Below are 24,417 nucleotides of genomic sequence, written 5' to 3'. Positions count from 1 at the left end.
AATGCATGCCATGAAACTCAAATAATATTGTCCATAGAAATCTACCTATCAAAGTTGTGTCCTCAGTTTACTGTATGTCAACTCTGTGAGACCTTTTCATACACCTATTTAAATCAGACAATAGCATGGCCAGCTCTATCCCTGAGGACGCCTTTTCCTTCCCCTGAATGTGGTGAATGCAACACTACCACACATGGTCTGGTAAGTTTTACACTTTTTGATATTTTAGACAAACAATGTCAATATTCCGATGGTCACAGCTGGAACATGTCAACACCGTCTCTCCGTTATTATACTTTTAAAAAACAATAGTGGATTGAATTCAAGTGTTTCAGTGAGATTATTAAGACAGCTAGCAACTGCCAAAAAATTAGCTAGCTGTAGTGCACAATACAGGCTTGGAGGGAAAATGTGTGCCCTTTTGTCAACTCTGTCAGACGTCAACTCCATCAGATTTTGTGTCTGACGGAGTTGACGTGTAAACTGACGGAGTTGACAAATCCATCAATAACCTCATAATATGCTATTATTATACTATTTTTGAACATGGTAAATGATTTAAATGTTATTTCAGAGTTGTATCTGCACAGAAGTGTGCATATAATAGCATGCATTACAATACACTTCTGACTTTTAGAGCATGGGCAGGCTGTGGTCTGCTTATTGAATAATTGTCTTACTTTCCCAGCACATGTGTTAATAAATAAATATAAATATATCACTTGTCTACGTTGATTGATTGATGTAAAATATGGTGCAGTGTGTAGTTTTCACTACCAAACATCTACACTCTTGCCTCTTATAGAGCAGGGAAGGAGTTCCATGTTGCCCTTTCATATCCCAGTAGGGATACAAGACAGAAGAAAACAGTTATTCTTGTTCTTATACTGTTTACTTAGATCATCATTTCATCTTAATATCTTTATAATAATTCTTAATATAGGACTGGTTCATGCATGTCTAGATTGCTGCATCATCCTTTCTCTGACTTTCCATCCATAGTGTAATACATTATGGTATGGAGTAATCAACAGGATACTTCTTTGCTAGTCAGTTGTCACAATCTTATCAGTTGTAATAAACCCTAGGAATATTGGAATTACTGTCTTCTTGAATTTTCTCCCAATGCTTCCACTGAACATGGATTTTGTCTGCACAAGCCAAGCCAGTGTGAAGATGTTTGCAATATCTAGTTGTAGAAACTATGCACTGCAGCTTTAACGTCAATCAATCATGTTTAGTAAATACACACCTGATTTTATAGTCTTATTCTAATACATTCATTACTTTTGTATTATAGGAAAGCATGGCTAAAATTGTCAGTTGAGGAGCGAAGCAGAAGAAATAGAGAGTACTAATGAAAGAGAAGAGAAAGATATACAGTGACGAAGAGAGCAAACATGCCTTGCAAGAGCAGGAAAGACAAAGGTGGAAAAAGAGGGTTCAAGACAAAAAAGTAATAGAAATAGACAAGATGGGAGACGGGGCACAGAGGTATCGGAGAAAATATTGGAGAGAGGTCCAGAAAAGGTGCAGATAGAAAAGGTCCTGTGAAGGTGCGGTGCTGGAGGCAGACACCCCCCCAGATCAGGATATTCTAGATAACAATGCCAGACAGCGCAGAGAGTCTCTCAGACAGGAACAGAAACAAAGTAAAATGCGAAAAAGGCATTCAAGAGAAATACAAACTTTAAAAGAGAAGATTACAAATGTAACAAAACAACCTGAGAAAAACAATAATGCTGAAAAAAGGCTACAAATATATCACCACTGGACTCTCCAGGCACGGAAACAAAGAATATGCTATCAGGAAGCAAAGTAAGGAATCAGAAAATCCAAAAGGCCCTGCTATTCCACCACATCCTCAGAAGAGAGCTGAAGACAAAGAAACAAACTCCTGGCCCACGGCACCAAAAACCAGCACCGAGTGTGTCATCAGGCATGATTCTTAAAAAGTATGATCTTCTTCAACAAATTAAAGGCTTTGGGTTAAGTTACCTATAAGTTAATGAGAAAGGGAGCATCCTCAGAAAAAGCCAACATTCATACAGGGTATAACACAGAACTCTGCACGTGTGACGATGGATAGTGCTAATGATGGCTTTGTCATTATAAATGATTTCCCATATCTTTTAAAATCTTCGAAAGGGAATGTGTACATTTGGAAATTTTGCAATACAAAATTATGTAGGTTAGAGTTATCCTATCCCAAAAAATTTACTCATATTTAAATTCCCCATTAAGAAACACATCATTTAGACACTTTGCATGTTAGGATTTCCTTCAGATTCATGTTGGCATCTATGTATGGCGAAGGCCCGGACTGGCCATCGGGAGCTCTGTCTGTCACACACACACAAAGGGAGCCGCATGTGATTGGTGGAGGCGGGACCAGGCCATACAACTGATTGACAGTGGAGATGGTGAATGGAATGGCAGATGGCACTTCTGAAAAATGACAGGGAGAGACAGCGAAAGACAAAAAATGTCAAGCATAACCTGCGCTTGAAAATGGACAGTGAAAAAAGAGGAAGGGTCGAGCAGAGGGAAAGAGAGAAAAATACATACTGCTTACTGCTTGTATTTCACAGAACAGTCAAGATGGAAATGACTGGAAATGAAATGTTTCAACAGTGGAAAAAAGAGGAAGGTGGAGCAGAGAGGGAGGGAGAGAAAAATACATACTGCTGCTGACTGCTTGTATTTCACAGAACAGTCAGATGGAAATTACTGGAAATTAAATGTTTCAACACTTCAACAGTGAAAAAAAGAGGAAGCATGGAGCAGAGAGGGAGAGAGAAATAAAATTAAGGCCCTTGCAGGAGATGCCGCTAAATGTGGCAACATTTACCAAATGTTTTCTTGCACCACAGGACCACCAGGTTAGTCAGTGATAAAAATAAACATGCTAGCTAGCTAACATAGCTAACGTTACCATGCATCATCATCATCCGCTGTCACTTTCCCCCCCCCATAAATCTTTTATTCAACTTCAGTCCTGATCATAACTATTTTTATTTTTCATTGTTCTTGTAATGTCAGATTAGAAATGAAATACTCTCACTTTTCTGATAAGAGTTGTTAAGTCTGACATTACAAAAACAAAAAATCCATCAAAATCAGTGTTGTTGCTAATCATTGACACATGATGATTATAACAATTATTAGCCTGTAATAATCCCCCCCAGAAAAATCCAATTAGCATTTGGTATATTGAAAATATTTAAATGTTTGTGTGTTTTTTTTAACAATAATTTGTGATGCCATCACAAACAATGGCATTTAAAGGGTAAACATTTTAAAGGTCCTGCACCAGCATGCAGGGAATTAAGTCTTTGTAACAAAAATCTTCCTGGTGGGGGACCCCCAGACACCCTGCTTAAAAAGTGGCCTGACTTGGGCTATATTTCGCACTATATTTCCTGGCCTGAATAATTCCCCCAGTCCGGCCCTGCGAAGGGGTGAAAAATGGTAAAATCTGCCATTTTGAAATCCAAAATGATGTAGGTTAGAGTTATCATATCCGAAAAATTATCCTATATTTGAATTCCCCACAAGAAACACATATTCTAGACACCCCTCATGTTAAGATTTCTTTAAAATTCATGTTTGCACAAAAGTATGGCCCGCCATAATATGATGACCACTGGTGGCTAGCCAAGACCATCGATGTGGATACTGATCAACAAGATGTGAAAGTGGAATTTCTGCATCCCCATGGTCCAACAGAAAAGGTTCTGTTTCTGCCCAGTTCAAGACATCATAGTGAAACTAATCGAAAATGCAGAAGGAAATGAAGAGGAGAAGTGTGTGAGAAAGTGGAGATCAGGAAGTGGTGTAGAAGAGGTGAAAACAGGGACGAGAAGAAGGGGTCCTGGTCTCCATTACTGTTTTTGTTGTTGGAAACAGTGCATTTTGTAATAGTTGGAAACGGTGTATGTAAAGTTTGTTGTTATTACAATTAGGTTAACAAAATGTTCAGTATAAGACAAGGAGTTATTAGTTCTTATCATTGTCACTTCCATCTGTTTAAAAAATGCATGTGTTCATTTATCAGAGATGCATATACAATTTTGTCAACTCTGTCAGTTTCTCGTCAACACCGTCAGATCTTTGTCAACACCGTCAGATGTTTGTTTTTGTTAATTTTGGGGAAAATACAAATTCCTTCTTCAGTTTATGTTTTTTAAGTAATAAAGGAGCATCAGATCTTCATCCTCTTGTCTTATTTACTTAATGATATTTTTTTTATCATATCAAAATTAAAAAAAGTTTGAAAATGCAGATATTTCTAAATCTGGGTTTTCAGAATAGTGTGAAATTACACCTGAGTTTCAAGTTTCAAGTTTCTTTAATAGTTGTCATACAGAAGTACAGAATACTTTTATACAAAATGCTTCTTACTGTTGCGCTCCAGAGACTGTGCAAGACAAGATAAGTATGAAATAAAATAACATAGTAAAATTAGAGTAAAAAAAAATGAGGTCACAGTGTTCAGTTTAGACATATGTACAATGTTCGATGCAGAATAGACGTAGTTACCATACAATATACAATACTGTGCAGTGTACTAATATACAATACTATATAGTGCAAGGCAGAAATGGAGAAATGGGACGAGGTGCAATTTAGGTACAATTCACAGTAGGTGTACGAGTTGTAGTGCAAATCCTTTATCAATAAATATAAAGTGTAAGTGTGTTTGTGTGATCTAAAGTGTGGAGAGTGGGTGCTGCAGTGTGTTGTTTGTTTGAGTGAGTGTGTGCGTGTGGGTGTGTGTGCTGTGTGCATTTGATGGTTGTTGCATAGTGATTATTGTTCGTTTAGCAGCCTGATGGCCTGGGGATAGAAGCTTCTTCTGAGTCTTTCTGTGCTCGCCTTAAGACTCCGGTATCGCTTGCCTGACCGCAGCAGTTCAAAGAGGCAGTTGTTCGGGTGGCTCGAGTCCTTAATAATTCTCTTAGCCTTCCCCTTGCACCGCTTGTTGTAAATGTTCTGGAGGGTGGGAAGCCCCCCTCCAATTGTGCGTTCGGCTGAACGTGTCACTCTTTGTAGTCTGCTACGGTCTTGTGCAGTGCTATTCCCAAACCAGGAGGTGATGTTGCCGGTCAGGATGCTCTCTATTGTACATGAGTAGAAGTTCCTAAGGATCTTCTGACTGACTTGGAACTTCCTTAGGCGCCTGAGGAAGTAGAGGCGTTGTCGTGCCTTCTTCACAACACTGTCAATGTGTGTGGTCCATGTCAAGTCCTCGGATATGTGGGCTCTGAGGTACTTGAAACTGTTCACTCTCTCAACCGGTGCCCCGTCGATGCTGAGGGGGCTGTAGTCCTTGACCCCCGACCTCCTGAAGTCCACAATCATCTCTTTTGTTTTGCTGACGTTCAGGGAGAGGCAGTTCTCCTGACACCACTGTGACAGGTTCTCTACCTCTTCCAAGTTCAAGTTCTTTAATAGTTGTCATACAGAAGTACAGAATACTTTCATACAAAATGCTTCTTACTGTTACGCTCCAGAGACTGTGCTAGACAAGATAGTATCAAATAACATAATAACATAATATAGCATGAATTTAGAAGAAGAAAATGAGGTCACAGTGTTCGGTATAGACATATGTACAATGTTCTGAGTTACCATATAATATACAATACACAATACTATGCAGTGTACTAATGTACAGTACTATCTAGTGCAAAGCAGAAATGGGATGAGGTACAATTTTAGGTACAATTTACAGTAAGGTGTACGAGTTGTAGTGCAATCCTTCATCCATAAATATAAAGTGTGGGGAGTGGGTGCTACAGTGTGTTTGTTTAAAGTGGGTGTGTGCTATAAAGTGTGTGGAGTGGGTGCTACAGTGTGTTTGTTTAAAGTGAGTGTGTGCGTGTGGATGTGTGTGCTATGTGCGTTTGGTGGTTGTTGTTGTGTAGTGTTCATTCATTGTTCGTTTAGCAGCCTGATGGCCTGGGGATAGAAGCTACTTCTGAGTCTTTCTGTGCTCGCCTTGAGACTCCGGTATCGCTTGCCTGACCGCAGCAGTTCAAAGAGGCAGTTGTTCGGGTGACTGGAGTCTTTAATGATTCTCTTAGCCTTGCCCTTGCAACGCTTGTAGTAAATGTTCTGGAGGGTGGGGAGCCCCCCTCCAATTGTGCGTTCGGCTGAACGTGTCACTCTTTGTAGTCTGCTTCGGTCTTTTGCAGTGCTATTCCCAAACCAGGAGGTGATGTTGCCGGTCAAGATGCTCTCTATTGTACATGAGTAGAAGTTCTTAAGGATCTTCTGGCTGACTTGGAACTTCCTTAGGCGCCTGAGGAAGTAGAGGCGTTGTCGTGCCTTCTTCACCACACTGTTAATGTGTGTGGTCCATGTCAAGTCCTCGGATATGTAGGCTCCGAGGTACTTGAAGCTGTTGACTCTCTCAACCGGTGCCCCGTCGATGCTGAGGGGGCTGTAGTCCTTGACCCCCGACCTCCTGAAGTCCACAATCATCTCCTTTGTTTTGCTGACGTTCAGGGAGAGGCTGTTTTCCTGGCACCATCCCGCCAGGACCTTGACCTCTTCCAGGTAGGCCCTCTCGTCGTTGGCAGAGATCAGGCCCACCACCACTGTGTCGTCAGCAAATTTGACGATTGTATTGCTACTCCGCTGAGCCACACAGTCGTGTGTGTACAGGGAGTAGAGGAGGGGACTCAGAACACAGCCCTGGGGGGCCCCTATGTTGAGGGTGATGGATGAGGAGGTGCAGTTGCCTGCTCTCACCACCTGGGGTCTGCCAGTCAGGAAGTCCAAGACCCACTGGCAGAGGTCATAGCCCAAGCCCAGGTCCCTGAGCTTGGCTATGAGTATGGAGGGGACTATGGTATTGAATGCCGAGCTGTAGTCGATGAATAGCATTCTCACATAGTTCCCCTGCCTCTTGTCCAGGTGTGATGCTGCTGTGTGCAGCACATGGGATATGGCGTCCTCCGTGGACCTGTTGGGGCGGTATGCAAATTGCAGGGGGTCCATGTTGATGGGGAGGGAGGAGCAGATGTAGCCCTTTACTAGCTTCTCAAAGCACTTCATGGCTATGGAGGTGAGAGCTACAGGGCGGTAGTCGTTGAGGCAAGCAGGCTTGAATTTTTTGGGTACAGGGATAATAGTGGACTTCTTCAGGCAGGTGGGGATGACAGCCTGTTCTAAGGACAGGTTAAATATGTCAGTGAATACTGGGGCCAGTTGGTCGGCACAGACTTTTAGGACGCGGCCGGGGATGCCGTCCGGACCTGCTGCCTTCCTGATATTCACTTTTTTAAAGGTCCGCCTCACCTCATGCTCTGTTACCCTGAACACTGCGCCTCCATCAGCAGCCGACCCCCCCCCCCCCATTGCCGAGGCTTGTGAGCTGGTGTTGTTATTACCAGCATCAAACCTCGCATAGAAGGTATTGAGGTCGTTTGCTAAGGAGATGTCACTGTTCAGTTTGAGGGAGGCGCCTTTGTAGTCTGTCATCGTTTTGAGCCCCTGCCACATAGCTCTAGAGTCAGCTTGTTCAAACTGGAGTTCAATTTTATCCCTGTAGCGCCGTTTGGCCTCTGACACTGTCCTCCTTACGTTGTGTCGCGCCACCTTGTGGTCATTCATGTTGCCTGCCACTAGGCCGTCATTGTATGCTTTGGTGCGCTCTCTCAGAGCTTCACGGACGGATTTGTCTACCCAGGGTTTTTGATTTGGGTAAACTTTCATTTTGGTAGTGGGGATTGTTTCTTTCACCCTAGTACAAACATAGTCCAGCACTGTCTCCGTGTAGGCATTAATGTTATCTGTGTCGTGGAACACAATCCAGTCTGTGTGGTGAAACACTGACCGGATCGTCTCTTCTGACGTCAGATCCCATTTCTGCACCTCTCGCGAGACTACGGGAGTACTTTTAATTCTCTGTTTGTACTTTGGTGAAAGAAAAATTGACGCGTGATCTGATTTACCAAAGCCACTATCAGAATGAGCCTTGTAGCCACCTTTAAATTGCGTGTAACAGTGATCTAGGATGTTACCGCCTCTGGTGTTGCAAGTCACATGGTAGGCCCTTTCGTCGTTGGCAGAGATCAGGCCCACCACTACTGTGTCATCAGCAAATTTGATGATGGTGTTGTTGTTCCGCTGTGCTACGCAGTCATGTGTGTACAGGGAGTAGAGGAGGGGGCTCAGAACACAGCCCTGGGGGGCCCCTATGTTGAGCGTGATGGATGAGGAGGTGCAGTTGCCGGCTCTTACCACCTGGGGTCTGCCCGTCAGGAAGTCCAAGACCCACTGGCAGAGGTCATAGTTCAAGCCCAGGTCCCTGAGCTTGGCTATGAGTTTGGAGGGGACTATGGTATTGAATGCTGAGCTGTAGTCGATGAACAGCATTCTCACATAGTTCCCCTGCCTCTTGTCCAGGTGTGATGCTGCTGTGTGCAGCACATGGGCTATGGCGTCCTCCGTGGACCTGTTGGGGCGATATGCAAATTGCAGAGGGTCCAGGTTGATGGGGAGGGAGGAACAGATGTAGCCCTTCACTAGCTTCTCAAAGCACTTCATGGCTATGGAGGTGAGGGCTACAGGGCGGTAGTCGTTGAGGCAAGCGGGCGTAGATTTTTTGGGTACAGGGATGATGGTGGACTTCTTCAGACAGGTGGGGATGACAGCCTGTTCCAAGGACAGGTTGAAGATGTCAGTGAATACCGGGGCCAGTTGGTCGGCACAGACTTTTAGGACGCGGCCGGGGATGCCGTCCGGTCCTGCTGCCTTCCTGATATTCCTGAGGTTTATATATTATATTTGATTGCATACCAGAGTAACTAAACACTATTACAACATACTTCAGAACTTTAGATTCTTGTTGGACTGGAATAATTAGAATTATATACTTTTTTGTGTGTCTGACGGAGTTAACACAAATCAAGTTTCAAAGGGAAACATGTGAATTTGTTGAAAATGTTTTTCTATGTAGAGCACCTTTACATGGTTAAATAGCTCAGACCTTTCTCTACATGAATATACAACTCTAATCAATATAGTGTGCATTCTCAAAATATAATAGTAAAAAGTGTTTTGTCCCGACTCTCAAGAATCAGTGATATATATATTTTTAATACTATTAAAAATAGATAATCGATAATTTGGTCCCGATTGATCGATTTTTCCAAATGGCATATCGTCTCAGCCTTAACAGTTTCCCTTGGTGGAAACCCACTCCTAAGCCGACTCTCTCTGTTATGGTCATAGCCGGGTGCTGGTGAGTGGGAGGATTTGTGGTTTGAGCTAGGGATTCACAGTAATTGGACCAACACCAGGCCAAGACAGACCCCCCCCCCCCAATACTAAAACGCGATCCCACGAACAATGTGTAATATGTCAGAAATAAAAGCAAAGTGACTTGACCCGACCGCATTTCTGGCACAGGGAAGGATGTGGGATCTTTCTAATGGTGAAAAAATTTATCATGACTCATTACAATTTTACCCACTGACCGCAAACTAATTGTCGGAAGGCCACGCTGTTCAGTAAAAGGAGTAGTTCAGAACGGAACTTGCTGAAAGTCCAGTACTCGGTAGTACCGGTGTCGGCAGTGACAAAGTGACACCGGTGCGTCCCGACTAATTACCATCAACTCCCGGGGGGAACGGTGTGAACCCTGGAAGCTACAGTATCATGGCAGTGGAGACTGGAGAGTGTGTGTGTGTGTTAGTGTAGCGCTGTGACACACCGTGTATCCGCTGGAGTCCTGGGTGTTGACTTTTGCTCCGTGGGACACCAGCATGTGGACGACCCTACTGTAGCCGTCCCGGGACGCCAACATCAGAGGCGTCATACGAGTGCTGGAGAGGAGAGAGGAGGAAAGGAAGGGGAGAGAAGAGGAGGAGAGAATCAAAATCCACCAGGGGGCAACAAACACCAAGCAGTGTGCTTGTGTAGAGTGCTTCTCAGGTAGACTCTGAAAGCAGGACTCCTATTCACCAGGCCTCTCAAGAGTAGGAAAACTGACTCACTGAGTGAGTCATTATGACCTGAAAGTCATAAAACTATTTTTGAACCAGTGCTCCCTCGGCACTCCTACTCCCCGTCTGGGTCGACACACAAGCCCAGTCCCTAATCGGTGCTTCTCACAGTGCTCCATATAAATGGTAAATGGCTGCGTTTATATAGCGTTTATCCAAAGCGATTTACAATTTGTTCCTCACATTTTACCCATTCACTCACACACCGATGGCAGAGGCAACCATGCAAGGTGCCAACCTGCTCATCGGGAGCAATTATGGATTAAGTGTCTTGCTCAAGGACACTTTTCGACACACTGACCGGGAATCGAACGGGGAACCTCCGGATTACCAGACGACCGCTCTACCTCCTGAGCCACTGTCGCTCCATACTCCTATAATGGTCTATATATCCCACTACAGTGCGAGACCTACAGCAGCATCATGGTTTAATCATTGACCAATAATACAAAGACTACTGTAGTACTCTCTTCCTAGAGAACAGTCGCATCCTCCTCTCGCTCCTCTCCTCTCCTACCTGCAACCCCCCCCCCCCCCCCCCCCCCCCCAGCTGCTACTGTGGCTGGGGGACACACCAGGATGCTGATGATGTCTCGAGAGGATGCTGATGTCTGGCTACTAGGAAGAGAGGGACCCCCCCGCGCCTTCATGGCAGCGGAGATACACATACAAGACCAGTCCTGCATGTATCAACAAATGTGCATGTTGTTTTGAATTTATGTGTGCCATTATTACTACCAAATGTAATAATGAAAAAAGAAATCGGATCCAATATTTATGGGTTAAAAAAGTAAACCAATTTCCGACAATTAGTTACACTTTTTCTTGATTCAGAACTAATTTATCATGGATGAACAAAACTTTCAATGTGAATGGTTCATTTGAATTTCAATGACTTTTTAACCTGTTAAGCCCTAGCCTTATTTTCTGAAAATCCACCTAAAAATACATACCTAAGTAAATGGAAGATTGCTCCATTTCTACAAGGTCTGTTTGCATGTTCTTGGTATCTAGGGACATCTATGGATCTCATGGAATGTATTCCCACTGTGGTGTCTGTTACTAGGTTTGAGTAAATTGTGATGAAACAAAAAGGAGAATATAAATTATGATTTTTTTTTGCATCTTTGACAGTGAATAAATAACACCATGCTAAAAATGACCAGACATGAAAACCTGCCACTGAGCTCGTTCAGTACCTTCTTGTGATCATCATGTGTACAGAAAATCTATGCAAATGAATAAAGGGAAGATGATTAAACAGAAGGTTTTGTAGATACAGTACTGAATTCTGCGATCCGGACACATGCAATTTGAAATATTATTATAGAATATAGAATACCAGGCATATAAATTACCTTATTATAGCCAACTCGCACATCTATGGATCGGGCCAAATCTTCTCTTTCAAATGGCAGAGTTCAATTTGGTCCATTCTAATAATGGATATGGCTCAGCCCTTTTGAATCCGTTTGTAATGCGGATTGTTGCTAAATGTTCACAGAAGGTAGACACACTAACTCCGCTCCAATCTATGCCAATAACATTCAGTTTTGTGGTAGAGTATCCCGAGAAATAAGAGAAACATTTGCTTGCAGGAAGCTATAATCCGCTGTGTAGTGGGTACTGTAGTTTTTCGAAATTTCAACGCTCATTGAGAGCTTTGGATGCCCTGTGCTCATATGACTACAACTGGCGACATGTCGCTAATTCAAAATGGCAGATATTCGTGAAATAATAAACACATTCCATGAACTAAAATCTCACTAATAACACTTTAACCATTGGTAAACAAACGTATTGCTGAAAATATACACTATGACTGCTGTTGTGACATGGTTAGGGTCTTCACTCTTGGATACAAAAAATACAAAAAGATACAAAAAAAGAAGCTACTTAATGTCATACGTCTGGAGAGAGTGATTTATGACGTGATGTCATTTGCGGTCTGCCGATGGACCGCTCGGGTAGAATAATATCTGTTTTCAAAGAATTCCAGGCTTAGACAAAAAAAAATCAAATCAAGCACTTTAAGCACTTCAATGACCTTGTGCGAACCCTGCTTCTAAATATACACCAGCCAGTATATTTAGGGTCAGCAATTTGGCTTTTAGAAATGGGAACGTTAACAAAACGTGAAATCCTTTGGTGAAATGCAATTTTCCAATTAATCCCACATGCAGCATCAATGACCAAATGACTGGTAAAGGGGAAAGGAAAAGACTGTTCATTTAAAAAATAAATGCACAGAGGTTTGATGTCATAATGAAGTGTGAGAGGTCTATTACGAGCTACTTTCTTTGTAATTTGACCACAAGTGTGGACAGGGTAGAGTGGTGTACAACATGCTCTGGACCGTGTAGAGTGGTGTACAACATGCTCTGGACCATGTAGAGTGGTGTACAACATGCTCTGGACAGTGTAGAGTGGTGTACAACATGCTCTGGACCATGTAGAGTGGTGTACAACATGCTCTGGACAGGGTAGAGTGGTGTACAACATGCTCTGGACAGGGACGACGTCTTCACTCCATCTGTACACATACTAAACTTACGTGAGAGAATGTTTGCTTGTGCACATATCACGTGGCATTGCCTATAAATATCATCACCATCTGTTATTTGTTCTGTAATAAAATGGGTAAGATTTTCTTTTCTTACTGTAAATGAGTCATGTGATTAGTTATGTTTCCTGTTCATGATTAGTTATTTCCTAGAAAGTTATATAAGCACCTCTAAGGCATCCCAACAATAATCGACTAATTATGATTTGTCTTTAGTACGAGTTAGAGTGAAAGACATCCTTCTGCATGATTGTCATTTTGTAGAAGGATAATATTTCATACCTTTATTTAAACTCTAAAGGCAACAGAGGTTTCCCTCGTTTACAGTCACATCGAGTGTACATACAGAAATGAGCAAAAGCATATAAAATCACGCAGCGTATAAAATCATAACAATAAGACATGGGGAGGTAAAAAGCAAGGATAACAAATCAATAAAAACACGGTACAACTTGATTGACAAAGGTTTAAACTCTGCAACACGGGGGATAATCTCAAGCTTTAGTACTGGAGTTCATTCCGTGAGCTGGGGGCATCATAGCAAAGCGCATATGGGAAAGACTATTTTAAACGTGTCAATTAAATAGAACTATTTGACGAGCCGACAAAATCAAATGTAAATTTTGTTTAGCAGCTGCACAACAATAAAACATGAACAACCTTCACAACATCCTCCCACTACCGATACCATACAGTAGAGTTCCTATGTTCAGCTCCGCCTCACCGAATGACGGGAATAACTATTGAAACAGTTGTAGTCAGAGTATTTAATCATCCGGAATGCCAACGGCGTGTGAGAAAAACTACAGAGGTGTGGGAAAGGCCTGGGGCAATTTATCACTTTACCCGACGTGTTCCCAGGAGCTGTGTGACGTGAGTGTGTCAAAGAGTTCTATTATATAGCCATGTGTGTACAGTGTACAGTATGTGAGTGTGAGCAAGCAAGGAGAGAAAGATAAAGTAATATAGCAAGAAAGAGTGTGTGTTATTGCAGGGCTTGGCCTAAACAATGGTATTGGGCCACAGCTCCACTAACACAATGCGCCAGCGCCACCATGTGGTTTAAAATTAAAAAGATTAAAAAAATATATTGTTTTATTTGTTTTTGCAGTGAAAGCTTGGGGTCAGCTTAGAAACAGACACAGCATTGTCTAATATGAGATTGCCCGGTTCTCTATTCCACTGTGTGTGTGTGTGTGTGTGTGTGTGTGTGTGTGTGTGTGTGTGTGTGTGTGTCTGCATCTTGTTTGAAATTCTTGGGGAAAGCCCTGTATTAGATGATCAAAAGCGTAAGAGAGCGAGAGCAAGAGAGAGAAGATGGTATGTTTGTGAAGCCTGATAAATGCTACACTATTTGCACTTTCGGGGAAAAGCGATATATTCACCATCCATTTCCCATAAATCAAGACATCAGGCAGCTCTATGCTGCTCCAATGCTTCTCCGTGAATGCCTGTGACATATTTCAATGCTTCTCCGTGAACGCCTGTGACGCGTTTCAATGCTTCGCCATGAACGCCTGTTTCAATGCTTCTCTGAACACCTGTGACGTGTTAAAACGTTTTACCCTTCATTTCACTGTATGTCTCGTGTATGTGACGAATAAATCTCTTGAATCTTGTTTCAATGCTTCTCTGTGAACGCCTGTGTTGTGTTTTAATGCTTCTCTGTGAATGCATGCGACATGTTTCAATTCTTCTGTGCATGCCTGACATGTTTCAATGCTTCTCTGTGAATGCCTGTGACGTGTTTCAATGTTTCCTTCTTCCGTGGGATCATCGACACCCTTCCCAGCAGTCACTTCCTCTTTGACCCCAAACAGGTGACGGGTTAGCATCATTCATGTGCTTTAGTGTCCTGCGCTACTGTATTTTCCCAAGGTGGTGGTGTCATAGTGAAACAAGTGACGAGGTCACTCACACCGTGCGTGTGTGCATGCGTGCTTCAACCTGTGCTTTGGCCTATTCCCAAAACCCACGAATGATCGATAAGGAGACGATTCAAGGCAAACATGATTGCTAGCAGGGCGGCTCCAGGAACAATGGCCTTGAGAGATAGAGCACAGGGCACCCGACTCGACTTCTCACAGAGTGTCTATGACGGGGCTCACTATTACAAACATAACCTCTCGGCATGGTTACAACACAGCGTAGCTTTTAAAAACCCCTCTCGCTACGTCAAAAAACAGGACTCATCAGTCTTCCCAGGTTTCACCTGAAACTGAATTCCAGTGTTCGTTCAAAGCTTATCTTCTGAAAAGCTTGATTTTAACTTCTTTTTGACCAGGAAAGGGATGCAAGATATAACTTTATTTTCTTACTGCAGAGGCCAATTGCAATTACTTAAAGCAATTGCTGATACAGAGTACCGATTAGGGCTGAGCCCAAACGTTTGAACCTTCGTTCGTCACGTTGGCATTCTAAATCAACATTCGAATTTAAAATTTTTTATAAAAAAAAAGTTTATATTTTTTATGTGTCTATTCATTCTGTTTAAACCAATGGGGTTTTTCTTCACAGTTGCAGATAAAGATTAGGCTACACTAATATTATAGTATTAAAAAAAACGGATGAGTTATATTCATTAAAGAAAGTAGATTTAATTTAAAAAAAAACGAATTTAATCAGATGAATCACTTTATTCAAATTGAGGAATTCTTTTGTTGACTTTTTTTTTATTATTATTAAAAACGACCCTGACTAAGTTTGAATCCCAAAAACAGGCTTCGGGGACAGCCTTAGTACCGATCCAAACCATTACTTACAACAACAATAGACATAGCCTAATTATATAATGCCGCATTTCTGGCAGACGTTTCTGGTCATGTGACATGTGCGCCCAATAGCGTGACGAGCTGTGTCTTTGCCCATTTCCAAACAGCCTGCAAACTACCTGGCGTTCTATCGCCATGCTCTAAGACAGTGTTTCTCAACTGGTGGGTCGCGACCCAAAAGTGGGTCGCGGGGCCATTTTGATTGGGTCGCGGAAGTGTGTGTAAAAAAAAAAAAAAGTAAAAGTAAATTTTTTTTTTTTTTTTTACTTTTTTTTTCCTCCCTACCTATCTTTGTGAAAGTGGCTTCTCAGCTCTGGTCCAGCTGAAGACAAAGCAGAGGAACAGATTGGACATTGAGCATGACCTCAGAGTTGCTTCGTCTACCATCACCCCAGACTTTGAGACTCTTGTCAGGAGCAAACATCATCCCCAGTTATCCCATTAGTTCCCTGCATGTTAAGCTAAGAAGTCTGCTAAGAAGGATATATTATTTATTATTATTTTATTTCATTGTGTTTTTAGCCCTTAGTTGCACTTTTGTTGCAACCCCAGTTATCCCATTAGTTCCCCCAAACGTAGGTCTGTTATGTTAAGCTAAGAAATCTGCTAAGAAGCATATTATTTATTATTATTTTATTTCATTTGGTTTTAGCCCTAGTTGCACTTTTGTTGCAACCTCAGTTATCCCATTAGTTCCCCCAAATTTAGGTCTGTTATGTTAAGCTAAGAAATCTGCTAAGAAGCATATATTATTTATTATTCTTTTATTTCATTGGGTTTTTAGCAATAGTTGCACTTTTGTTGCACTTTTTTGTGTTTATTTCATGTTTTGAAAGATTGCGTATTACTGCAATCTTTTTTTTTACATAAATCATAGTGGTTCAAAATTTTGGGTCGCGACTTAATGACTAAGGAAAATGTTGGGTCCCGATGCTAGACCAGTTGAGAACCACTGCTCTAAGACAAACTCTAACCTTAACCAACTTCGAAGAGTGCCTAAGCCTAACCAGTGTAGAAACTGACGTCGGCCAATCAGAGAGCGTCTGCCAGAAATGCGACTACCTTTGGTATAGACGCAACTTAGGGTCATCTGTCCTCATGGTGGCGCCATTCTCATAAAACTAAAAACATGAACTACTCCTCAATGGCTTGCCCGATCATGAAGATATTTGAAATGTGTTGTTACTTTGTGATATCGTAGTGTTGCGACTCTCGAGACATAAAACTATATGGCCTGAAACAAAGCTTTTGTTTCTTACTCCTCAAAGGCCACTCTCGTGATTCTCACTAAACCTAATGCGTGGCATCTAGTGAGCACCATTTTTATAAGGCAGTTGGTAGGCCAAGCTGTTGGACCAGATTAGGGGCATGGTGGATTGAGGATTTGGGATGTTTCGGGGATATACCCACTGTTGGCCACCGACAGCAGATGTCTACTTTATTCCTTCCTGTTACTTTTCTTTGTCTGCTGGATATTTAATTACCCATTCTTTTCTTGTGCATTATGTGTTATTTCTGTCACTATTTTTGCTCTAAAAGATTAACAAAAATAATTAAAGAAATTCGGCATTGGGGAATCACAAGGAAAAAGCACTTGAATGTAGGCTGACATTGAATGGGGTGCAATAGTGAGGCTTTTTTTTGCCATTGACATCACATTCATATTTAGGGATAATGTTCGATAATTGGATCAGTATGTACTTGATGAGGAATCGTAGCAGGGGAGTGAGAATGGACCCCACATATTGTTCCTGGCGGATCGTACAGATGACAGACAACATTTGTTTATGCCCAGATGAAGGGGAATGCAGCTGGTGTTAATTGCTGGTCTGGTTTTGACGCAGATGTAAAAGGGAGGAGGGTGGGGTCTTGGGGGGGGGTGAGCCGCCTGTCCCCTTTGTTCTCGTCTGGCTGTCGGGGCCTCCTCTGCTCTACCTCTCTTTCCTCTCCTCTGCTCTACCTCTCTTTCCTGTCCTCTGCTCTACCTCTTTCCTCTCCTCTGCTCTACCTCTCCCTTTCCTCTCCTCTACCTCTCTTTCCTCTCCTCTGCTCTACCTCTCTTTCATCTCCTCTGCTCTACCTCTTTCCTCTCCTCCCCTCTACCCTCTTCTCTACCTCTTTCATTTCCTCTCCTCTGCTCTACCTCTCTTTCCTCTCCTCTGCTCTACCTCTTTCCTCTCATCTGCTCTACCTCTCTTTCCTCTCATCTGCTCTACCTCTCTTTCCTCTCATCTCCCCCTTTCCTCTCCTCTGCTCTACCTCTTTCCTCACCTATACCTCTTTCCTCGCCTCTTCTCTACCTCTTTCCTGTCCTCTGCTCTACCTCTCTTTCCATATATCCTCTACCTCTCCTCTGCTCTGCTCTACCTCTTCTCTACCTCTTTCCTCTCCTCTGCTCTACCTCTTTCCTCCCTGCTCTACCTCCCTTTCCTCTTCCTCTCCTCTGCTCTACCTCTTTCCTATCCCCATGTCCTCTCCTTCCTCTCCTCCGCTCTACCCCTTTCCTCTCCTCCAATCTACCCCTCTTAACTCTCCTCTACCCATTTCCTCTCCTCCACTCTACCCCTTTCCTCTTCTCTACCCCTCTTTCCTCCACTCTACCCCTCTTTCCTCCACTCTACCCCTTTCCTCTCCTCCGCTCTACCTCTCTTTCCTCTTCCTCTTCTCTACCCCTTTCCTCTCCTCCGCTCTCCCCCTCTTTCCTCTCCTCCGCAGCCCCTCTGTCTCTCGTTACCGCTCTTCAAATATTTTGTCTGGAGAGGAAACAATCAATTTCCTACCGCCCTGCTCACTTGCTCTGCAACCAGCCTGTGTGTGCGAGTTGTCAGGGAGTCTCTAGGCGGTGTGTGGCAGGCCTCGTATGACACAGCAGACTGGCCCTGGTGAGTAGGGGTGGGAATCACCAGAGGCCTCACGATACGATACTAGCACGATACTTGACTCATGATACGATAGTATTGCGATACTAAATATATTGTGATATGCTGAGTATTGCGATATTAATATTGCAATATATTGCGATTTATTACCTTTTTTCAACCGCAGAGTAAAACTTTGTCAACATGTTTTATCTAATAAAATAAAGTTCAGTCTGTTCATCTCACTTCAATCATTTTTATTGCAGAACATGGTATTTTCTCAAGCAGACAGATGTCAACACTGTAATCTGTGTTGCATGTACCTGACAAACTGAACTGTTTGTATTACAGTCATTCCAACTTAACTGAATGCACATGTGTGCGTGTGTGGACTACTGTACTATTACAGGTATTGAAATGAACAATGCAACTTCCTTATACAAAAGAAATAAGATTTTTTTTCTGTTTTTTATAAATAAATAAATAAATATCAATACTTGGCCTCCCTGTATTGATACAGTATCGCCACGCAAAGTATCGCGATACTACTACGTATCGATATTTTCCCCCACCACTAGCTGTGAGAGGGTTGTAGAGCAGAGAGGCGCAGGGATAGAACAGATATAGGGCAGGGATAGGTCAAGAATATGTCAGCAATATTTTCCGCCGATGTGCAATCTTTTTTTCCTACTGTGATGTTTTTGCAATGCTTTTAATTTTTTAAAACCTTTTTAACACATTGGTCGCCAAAAACGGCTTATGCCGTTTTTTAAATCAATATTAAATTTTTTCGCCATGGCATTCATAATTCATCCAGCCAACCTCCGGTGCTGCAGCAGGACCCTGAATGAGACTGCAACGCCTCAATACCGCTGCCTGGTGGATGGTCGGGCGAGTTACACTCTCAAAACCGGAAGCTGTGATCGGTGCGTCGAGGAAATTCCTCCGGCACTAATATCTTGTTACATGGGTCCAGACAAACACTGGCGTGTTTCATCAACTATTTCATCAACTAAATACAGTACGCAGGGGAGGAAACAAACTTTTTGGCTTACCAGCCAACTGGCGAGTAGCTGATTATTTTTACCAGCCAAACAGATTTTTTACCAGCCAAAATAAAATCGCTAATTGTGATAATTACTTCTTTGTATGTCTTCGTCTAAATTGATTTTCAATCATAGTAATAATCACACACCGTGTCTCTACTCTTTAAAATATTTATTAGCATAAAACATTAATAACAGTGTCTCTACTCTTCACAATATTAGCATAAAACATATTAACATGAAAGAGGGATCTATTCTGGACTGGGTTGGGCTGAACTGGGCAGTGAAAGATGCTGGGTTGGACTGGGTTGGGCAGTGAAAGAAAAAAACCGAAGTATGTTGTGTATAGATAGATGTGAAATGTATAGATGTAGCAGTACTGTCTTATCTGTATGTCGTGTATGTCATATGTTATGATGAATTGAAAATGGGGGACCCTGATGTAAACCAGACGAAAGTCTTTCTCTGGTCTGCATCCCCTTAATAATTGTGTGTATTGAGAATTGAGCCGTACTGTATTGTACCCATTCTGCAATCTGTTAATAAAGTTCAAAAATCAATCAATCAAGTTAACTTTGAACCCAATGTTGTGTATGCATCTGGGTAGGCATCACAATGGTGTTCACTGTGCCTTTAAGACGGCACGGTGGGCTGGACGACAGGGCTGTGAAATACCGTCAGTGTTGTGGTATCGTCAGTTCGGTTGGTGTGTTGTTGTGCACTGGTTGAGCATGCAATAAAACATATAACCTTACGTCGTAGTCCGGTGCGTTTTTGGAAACATTATAGTCATAACAGATACACCTAGCTAACATGGGGCTGGCTGCTTTGAGCACACACACACAGGGCTAACGTTAGCTAGCAAGCAGCTATATAGCTAAAACGCTAACTAGAAGCTAACTACTGTATACTGTTCCAATAGACTAACATACACCTCTGTGATTTAAATGTGTCCTTGCCTTATACTCGAGGGTTGTACTAGGGTTGGATGCAGTTCCCCGTTGGTCAGTCTGTCCGTTTTCCATCTTCTGCTGTGTTTAACGTTACAGTATCTGTTTGCGAGTGCTCCCTTGACTGATGGCTAGTACCGCGGGACTTTTATTCAACATTATATATGTCCGCCGCGGGTTGGCCAGTACTGCGGGAACTTTTATTAAACATTCTTATTATTATTTATTAAACATGTCCACGGGTCTTGTGCAGTGCTCTTCGTGACACTGTCAACTAAAGCGAGCACTCAGAAGACGCGCACCGTTTTCCAGTGACCGTGATTGCAGAATGTTTTTTTTTGTTTTGTTTACTAGTCGCCAGACTGGCGAGTGGTCTTCATGAATCACTCGCCAAACCTAAAAAATACTCTCATTTGGCGAGTAAATTGGCCTAATTTCCTCCCCTGCCAGTACGTCAGTTTCCGACCCTCCAGTAAGCTAACCATGGATAAATCCAAAAAAAGGAAAGTCTGATGAAAATAGAGGGTTTAATTCAGCGTGGACAGATTAATTTGCTTTCACGACTAACGATGCAGGCTTACCTGTATGCCTGATATGTGGTGCGAAATTTGCGAACAATGAAAAATTTACTTTTTATTTTATAGATTTTCCACAAATAAGGGAAGGACTCAAATAGAGCTGCATAGTTCAGGGTTTTATTTCAAAGTGGGTCTACAGATGCCAGTGTTTTTCTCCTTTTCTGTGTTTTATTTCAAAGTAGATCTACACAATGGTAGTCTTTTTTCAAAGTAGACTACTTTTTATTTTATAAATGTTCCACAAATAAGGGAAGGACTCAAATACACCTGAATAGTTCAGGGGTTTATTTCAAAGTCTGTCTACAGACACCAGTATTTTGTCTCCTCTTCTGTGTTTTATTTAAAAATAGGTCTACACAGCCAGTCTTTTTTCTCCTCTTCATAAGAGTTTGAGGTTTTCCTTTGTTATAACAGGTAAAAACAGCAATAAAAAGTCAAATCTTCTTTTTGTTGCTTTATAATTCCATTAATGCAACAAACTGTGCTATAAGTATAAAGTATAATAAATCGCAAATTACTTTGGGTATGCAATTGTCAGGCATTTTATGCTAAATGGGGGGTATGCTTGGGGATATATAAAACGTTATACACCGTTATCTTCATTTTAAGGGTAAATAGGTTGTGCGGCTCCCTGAGCATTTCATTGGCCACTGACGTTTCTGGTCGTGTGACATGTGCGACCAATCGTGTGACGCCTGTTTCTTTCACCGGTTAAGCTTAGGCACTCTTTCAAAGTTGGTTAAGGTTAGAGTTTGTCTTAGAGCAGGGCGATAGAACACCAGCCCTGATTCCAAACTCTAACCTTAACCAACTTCGAAAGAGTCGCCTAAGCTTAACCAGTGATAAACTAGGCGTTAGGTAGTTTGCATGCTGTTCGAGGCGGAAATGGGCAAGGACACAGGCGTCACGCGATTGGGCGCACATGTCACATGACCAGAAACGTCAGTGGCCAATCAGATCGCACCAGAAACATCAGTGGCCAATCAGATTGCAGAACTGGAAATGGTTTGGTAAAAAACTAGACGCGGCCTGCCATCCCCCCTGAAAGAAATTCTAGGGGAAACACTGGATAGGGCAGGGATAGAGCACAGATAGGGCACCGATAGGGCAGAGATAGAGGGAGCCAAGAGAAAGCCAGTGGCTTCAACCTTGGTTTGTCGTGGGAAACGTCAGCTGGTCACAGAGAGGCAAAGTACTTCCAGAATGTCCGTCTCTCTCGCTCGCTCGCCCTCCCTCCCTCCCTCCCTCCCTCCCTCTCTCTGGGCATGGGTTGGTGTATACAATCAACAGTTATCCTTGTGCGGGTGCATCTCCGGTCGAGTCTGTACATGCATATGCCATAACAGGATATTCCAAACAAAACGCACAAATATACACGCTGGATGGGGCACTGCAGTGCAAATGCCACGACGTGGTTACCAACCATAACAAGACGTGGTTACCACCATCCATAACGAGACGTGGTTACCATCCATAACGAGACGTGGTTACCATCGATAACAAGTCTGTCGGCTCCGGGCTGCGTTTTCGCCGATCAACCAATACATTGTTGTAAAGTTGAATTTGCCGCCTTTCGATCGTCACCCCACTCAACCTATTGCGTGCTTTGAGTTACAAGACAAAACATCTGATGAGCGTCATTTGACAAGCCATTCGGACAAGTGACCACATCCTGTTTGCCCCTGTCCTGGGCGGACCAATGACCCCCGACAGTGAAAATGATTGATCGCCTTTGTAGCCAAGGAGCGTCTGCTCCAAAAGCGATCGCAGACGAGCGCTGAGACTGGGGGAAGGTGACAAGAAAACAAAGAAGTCCATTGTTTTGACAAGAGCCTCTGAATGAATGGGAGTGGACGGTCATTTTGGATAATCATGCCGAAATTTTACCGGTACACACATTACAAAAACCTTAAAATATACATTTTCTGTGGGATTTTTATAAACTTGTATAAAAGACCTGTATGACTATAAGACTTCAGGCTATGGAACCGTTATGTTTTCCAGCTCCTACCTCTCAGCTGGAACCCAAAAACAGGCATTGGCAGAAAGTAAAACAGAAATGCAAGTACACAAAACATTTACTTCTGTGTGTTTAACTCTATTTCATTAGCACTCAAAGTGATTCTTCTTTATTGTGTAAGAAACTTCATAATGTTACCTTTCAAAAGAGACCAGAGTCATGCATGTGCTATAAGTATAAAGTATAATAAATCGCAAATGACTTTGGGTATACAATCGTCCAAAGAAATAATGTGCCCGATGCATAAGTGGTTAACCTCTTAAGCCTGAGGGGTCCAGTACCGGACCCACAATGACATCACACCATAAATCCATCTCTACAGAATGTATGAATTAATGTTGCATTTTTTCTCTCAAAATGTAGCCAAGAGTAAAGACCCTAACACTGTCAAAACAGCAGTCAAGTTGTATACTTTCAGCACTACGTTTGTTTACCAATGGTTAAGTGTTAGTGAAATATGAGTTATAGAAATCTATTCAGAAAAAGGCAAATATTGAAGCAAGGAAATGACGCCGCCATTTTGTTTGTAGTCCTATGAGGAGATGAGACCCAGGTCGATGGGCTTTCGAATCAAATAAAAACTACACTTCCTAGCTCATGCCAGCCCCTGTCAATCATCTGATTTCTGGATTGACTTTTTTATTTCTCTTATTTTTCAGGATTATCTCCGAAAAACCTGAACGTTATTGCCATAAAACAGAACACAGTTAAGGCCCTCCCATAGTCGAGCAGACTGTACACAGAGCAGACTCCGCGGAGGTCCACTGGACTCTTTGAGCTTTCATAGTCGAGCGGACGTCCGCGGACCAATTTCCTACATGTCACGTGCCAGTTTACACAATTGTCCCCACGCTGTTCAACTTCTGTCATGTCGTCGTCATCAGATGTCAAAATAAAGAGTATGTTATCTCCGTTTCCAATATTTCGATAATAAAACGGGCAGTTTTACACACTTGAATAACAGGTATATAGGCAGCGAGATGCAATGTACCGTATAGGCTTGAGGTGGACAGCGCTGGTGCTGAAATGACAAACACGCATTGCATGAAATAAAAGCACCAGTTTTATTTCAAAATATTGGAAACGGAGATAACATTCTATGTTATCTCCGTTTCCAATATTTCGAAATAAAACTGGCAATTTTACACACTTCATTTAGAAAAGCCATTCAAACATCTCTCTTGGCACGGAGCGAGTGGTCAGAGTAAAATGCAGATCGGCGTCACATTAAATGCAGTTCGATGTCAACCAAAGCGCCGAGCAGCGTTTTGTGTGACACAAAGTCAGCGGCGCGGATGTCCGCGCGTCAGAAAATAGGAGCTTCGCACCTGTGGGTCTGCTGTCCGCTGAGATCAAAGCTCAAAGAGCCGCGCGGACCTCCGCGGAGTCTGCTCTGTGTACAGTCTGCTCGACTATGGGAGGGCCTTTAGTTTCTCTCCCTTTCTGTGAATGTCTAGCAAAAAACTGTGTTGCAATCTGATGAAAAATGGCAGAGAAATTTACATTATAAAAAAGTTATTTACAGTAGATTTCATTCACGGTTTGTGAATCACGCCTGGTGATAATACATCCAAATATAACTCTGCCATTGGAAAGGGGCAATTTGGCCCGA

The 24,417-nt window shown here is 42.5% G+C and overlaps 1 protein-coding gene across 1 annotated transcript in view; it reads right to left on the bottom strand.

Annotated features, from left to right (window-relative positions):
* Nucleotides 1-24,417, bottom strand: part of asz1 (ankyrin repeat, SAM and basic leucine zipper domain containing 1) — a gene marked incomplete at its 5' end in the record, with an annotated part of 112,058 nt that overhangs the window by 34,779 nt on the left and 52,862 nt on the right. Inside the window, one exon of the mRNA XM_084335088.1 lies at nt 9,728-9,839. Coding sequence (XP_084191214.1) covers nt 9,728-9,839 — 112 coding nt within the window. The remainder of the gene's footprint in view (nt 1-9,727; nt 9,840-24,417) is intronic.

This window comes from Notolepis coatsorum, assembly GCF_963971535.1.
Source record: "Notolepis coatsorum genome assembly, chromosome: 18".
NCBI classification, from domain to species: domain Eukaryota; kingdom Metazoa; phylum Chordata; class Actinopteri; order Aulopiformes; family Paralepididae; genus Notolepis; species Notolepis coatsorum.
The sequence above is the reverse complement of the archived record's forward strand: the minus strand, read 5'-3'. Positions and strand labels throughout refer to the sequence as shown.